General features: G+C 37.1%; 1 protein-coding gene across 1 annotated transcript; it reads right to left on the reverse strand.

Moving 5' to 3' along the window:
* Nucleotides 1-441: 441 nt before the first annotated feature.
* Nucleotides 442-4,848, reverse strand: LOC117338567 (adhesive plaque matrix protein-like). Its single transcript, XM_033899925.1, has 3 exons — nt 4,768-4,848; nt 2,280-2,457; nt 442-2,177 (listed from the first exon to the last, which is right to left on the reverse strand). The coding sequence occupies exons 1-3, from the start codon at nt 4,846-4,848 to the stop codon at nt 442-444; spliced, it is 1,995 nt and encodes a 664-aa protein (XP_033755816.1).

The raw sequence follows: 4,848 nt of genomic DNA on the forward strand, positions 1-4,848 counted from the left end.
GCGTTTTTGTACCGCGATAGTGGTGATTGTCGTAGCGATGTGTGATGAGGTGTCAAATTACAGCGGATGGACAAGGCATGCTCTAAAACAAGGCATTCACACTAGTTCTAGGTTTAGATTCCCTCATTCTTTTTCAAGCAATCAAATCTCCACTGCTGTTATAATATTATAAATGTTACTCTATAACGACCAAAAAAAAAAAAAAATCTGCGTATGAAAAGATTTACGATTAGGACTACTTTCACAATGCGTTATTACTGAAATAAACGTTTAAAAGATTTCCATATAGCATTGTTAGTTAAGTTCGGCTAACAATTATTTAGGAACCATTCTTGTTTAAAGGTCCAAAATTGAGCCAGGGAACAGCATAATGTTAATATCTCTAACCCGAAAAATTGATATAAGGACGGCATTATTGGTGTTACCTACGGAATTCGGAGTTTATTTCTCGGTACTGTTACTGGTCTCCTCTACGTAATTTAGAGTGTTTTCCTCGGTATTCTCCTCTACGTAATTTGGAGTGTATTTCTCGGTATTCTCCTCTACGTAATTTGGAGTGTATTTCTCGGTATTCTCCTCTACGTAATTTGGAGTGTATTTCTCGGTATTCTCCTCTACGTAATTTGGAGTGTATTTCTCGGTATTCTCCTCTACGTAATTTGGAGTGTATTTCTCGGTATTGTGTGTCTCCTCTACGTAATTTGGAGAGTATTTCTCGGTACTGTAATGGGTCTCCTCTACGCAATTTGGAGTGTATTTCTCGGTATTCTCCTCTACGTAATTTGGAGTGTATTTCTCGGTACTGTTATGGGTCTCCTCTACGTAATTTGGAGTGTATTTCTCGGTATTCTCCTCTACGTAATTTGGAGAGTATTTCTCGGTATTCTCCTCTACGTAATTTGGAGTGTATTTCTCGGTATTCTCCTCTACGTAATTTGGAGTGTATTTCTCGGTATTGTTATGGGTCTCCTCTACGTAATTTGGAGTGTATTTCTCGGTATTCTCCTCTACGTAATTTGGAGTGTATTTCTCGGTATTCTCCTCTACGTAATTTGGAGTGTATTTCTCGGTATTCTCCTCTACGTAATTTGGAGTGTATTTCTCGGTATTGTTATGGGTCTCCTCTACGTAATTTGGAGTGTATTTCTCGGTATTCTCCTCTACGTAATTTGGAGTGTATTTCTCGGTATTGTTATGGGTCTCCTCTACGTAATTTGGAGTGTATTTCTCGGTATTCTCCTCTACGTAATTTGGAGTGTATTTCTCGGTATTCTCCTCTACGTAATTTGGAGTGTATTTCTCGGTATTCTCCTCTACGTAATTTGGAGTGTATTTCTCGGTATTGTTATGGGTCTCCTCTACGTAATTTGGAGTGTATTTCTCGGTACTGTTATGGGTCTCCTCTACGTAATTTGGAGTGTATTTCTCGGTATTCTCCTCTACGTAATTTGGAGAGTATTTCTCGGTACTGTTATGGGTCTCCTCTACGCAATTTGGAGTGTATTTCTCGGTATTCTCCTCTACGTAATTTGGAGTGTATTTCTCGGTATTCTCCTTTATGTAATTTGGAGTGTATTTCTCGGTACTGTTATGGGTCTCCTCTACGTAATTTGGAGTGTATTTCTCGGTATTCTCCTCTACGTAATTTGGAGAGTATTTCTCGGTACTGTTATGGGTCTCCTCTACGTAATTTGGAGTGTATTTCTCGGTATTCTCCTCTACGTAATTTGGAGTGTATTTCTCGGTACTGTTATGGGTCTCCTCTACGTAATTTGGAGTGTATTTCTCGGTATTCTCCTCTACGTAATTTGGAGAGTATTTCTCGGTACTGTTATGGGTCTCCTCTACGCAATTTGGAGTGTATTTCTCGGTATTCTCCTCTACGTAATTTGGAGTGTATTTCTCGGTATTCTCCTTTATGTAATTTGGAGTGTATTTCTCGGTACTGTTATGGGTCTCCTCTACGTAATTTGGAGTGTATTTCTCGGTACTGTTATGGGTCTCCTCTACGTAATTTGGAGAGTATTTCTCGGTATTCTCCTTTATGTAATTTGGAGTGTATTTCTCGGTACTGTTATGGGTCTCCTCTACGTAATTTGGAGTGTATTTCTCGGTATTGTTATGGGTCTCCTCTACGTAATTTGGAGAGTATTTCTCGGTACTGTTATGGGTCTCCTCTACGCAATTTGGAGTGTATTTCTCGGTATTCTCCTCTACTTAATTTGGAGTGTATTTCTCGGTATTCTCCTTTATGTAATTTGGAGTGTATTTCTCGGTACTGCTATGGGTCTCCTCTACATAATTTGGAGAGTATTTCTCGGTACTGTTATGGGTCTCCTCTACGTAATTTGGAGTGTATTTCTCGGTACTGTTATGGGTCTCCTCTACGTAATTTGGAGAGTATTTCTCGGTATTAGATTTTTTTCTGCCCATCTCTGTATATGGAACTTTCCTTTGCTACAAGTAAGAAGGTTTTTCTGTCAGAGATTCCTTTTCATAATGTCTTCTTCTGTCCTTATACATCCCGATACCTATGCCATATAAATATAATATCCAACACCAATCCTCCATCACAATAGTTACATGTTGTACTTTGTCATTCTACCTTCAGCTGTGTACATAGGCTTTCTATTCATTAGTATACACGTAACATAAGGCACCAAGGGGTAGTATTAAAAACAAAAATAAAAGATCGCGATAGAAATTTTTCTATGACACCTTTGACGGCCTGCAATTCTTTCGAGGGAATGTTTGTTATGTGGAGTCTCTCAAATTCTTCGAGCGTTTGTATGTGTACATTTGTACGAGGATGTTGGGTGGTAATGCGGACTTTTCCCTCTGCCATCCACTTTAAGACTTGTAGTTGGTTGTCAAAACAGATGTTGTATGAGCCATCCATCAAACTGCTATTATTTAACGACAATAAACCAATGTAATTATATTGATGTATTTCCCATGGTGTTGCTCCATTTCATATCGTCTTTCCTTGTCATTGTACTCTAAATTGATGTAATCACTCACAGCCTTATCCGTGTCATCTTCACGCGATAAACACCGCGTTATCAGGGATTATCTGGCAAGTCGCACATCGAATTTCACCCCAATATCCTTGTAGGATTACTTGTTGAACACCATTTTATCAATTAGAAACCCGTCATATAAAGATTTATTTTCTTATAATATTGTTGAAAGATGAGACTCGCTGCACCTTACTACTTGGATGTATCGGGGACGACAGTGTTTGTCTGACACTATACACCTTCTGTCTGAAGGCCTACTCATGTGACTAAATTCCTGTTCGGCGTTTTATCGACGATACATACACAGACGAGTGCTTTAAAACATCTGTTGTCACCATAAACAATGGACATTTTGTCCTTTTGTGACCATCAGATGTTTTGCGCATTAGTTTTGTGTAGATTCAGTAAATATTTATACATTTGTGTTTATTTTTCATTTAATCTTGTGTAAAACACCTCATTGTCACTAGTTACTCATAGGAAACTCCAATACACAAGATCACAACAGAGCTCCTACTGTGGTCACTTCACACAATTCCTATCAAAGCATCAGCGTTTTTATTTTAGAAGGACATTGTGATGTTGATTTTTTTCTTTTGGGGGGGGGGGGGAGGGGTACGTACTTTGTGAATGAGGCTTGACGGCCAATAGAGAAATGGCTGTATCACGTGATAGAGTGGATATAGACACATACTTTGATGTCATCATAGACACGAATTTTAATTTTAGTTTAAGGAAAGAAATCGATATGCAATGAATATGTAGGCATACGAAATGATAATCAACTTAGTATATTTATATCTTATATAATTATATACTCCAAAGGCTACCATCGCCGATATATATTATTTGTATGAACGAATATACTCCACGGTTGGAAGAAATCGCCAACGCGCTCAATACCAAAACAATAGGTAATTAACGTTTACTTACATATTAATATAACAAAGGATTGTTAACTGAGTTGATCAGAAGAGTTCCTTGTGCGGAGATTTCGAAAAAATGTGATATTTACATTACGTTATTTTAAACCAAATACTTAATTACAGTACATATATCAAAATAATTCGTGTGTTTTATGTTATAGTGACATATTTTGGCGTTTTTACTGTGTGTATCTATCACAAAGTGTAAAATTATATAAATTATGTAATTGTTAACTATTATTACATTTCTAATTTTGAAATACAATGTATGATCGTAAGGTGTTTTTCTTATAAAATCGTTCTTCGTATTTTTATCCTTTACACAATATACCCATCATGTTCATTATGAACGCTTCATCTACGGGATATTGCGGAATGAATACTATAGCTACAGGGTCTATACCTATTATCGTCACCAACATATTACCGTGACGTAACATATTACCGTGACGTAACATATTATCGTGACGAACATATTACCGTGACGTAGCATATTACCGTGACGTAACATATTACCGTGACGTAACATGGCGCAGCATATTTAAGTATTTTCAGTGCGTCTTTCTAGAGATTGATGTTCTGCATCATGGTAAGTATTCATTAACATATACAGAAAAGCTTCTGGTCACATATAAATTATTATTGCATTTTTGCCAGTGAAATATATAGAGGATAATGAATGGTTCACAGTGTGAAATAACATATATTTCACGAGTATGACGGAATATCGAATCAAAATCAGATCGGTAAAGATGACAATGTACGAAGAAATCGAAACTCGAGTCTATTCCCTTTTCTTCTCTTGCTAAGTACCAACAAACCAATTCTTCTCCTAAGGAAATCCTAAGGTTTTGCCGATTCCAGTCCCATTTACGTTTCTTTTTGGCAAAATCTGTCTGCAT

This window comes from Pecten maximus, chromosome 11 (assembly GCF_902652985.1).
Source record: "Pecten maximus chromosome 11, xPecMax1.1, whole genome shotgun sequence".
In the NCBI taxonomy this organism is placed as follows: domain Eukaryota; kingdom Metazoa; phylum Mollusca; class Bivalvia; order Pectinida; family Pectinidae; genus Pecten; species Pecten maximus.

What these genes read in the sequence shown, in the direction of transcription:
- LOC117338567 (XM_033899925.1), bottom strand. Translation starts at nt 4,848, where the DNA reads ATGCAGACAGATTTTGCCAAAAAGAAACGTAAATGGGACTGGAATCGG. An exon ending in TTTCCTTAGGAGAAGAATTG is followed by an intron (nt 2,458 to 4,767) that starts GTTTGTTGGTAC and finishes TCTTACTTGTAG; the next exon opens with CAAAGGAAAGTTCCATATAC. An exon ending in TGTAGAGGAGACCCATAGCA is followed by an intron (nt 2,178 to 2,279) that starts GTACCGAGAAAT and finishes CAAATTGCGTAG; the next exon opens with AGGAGACCCATAACAGTACC.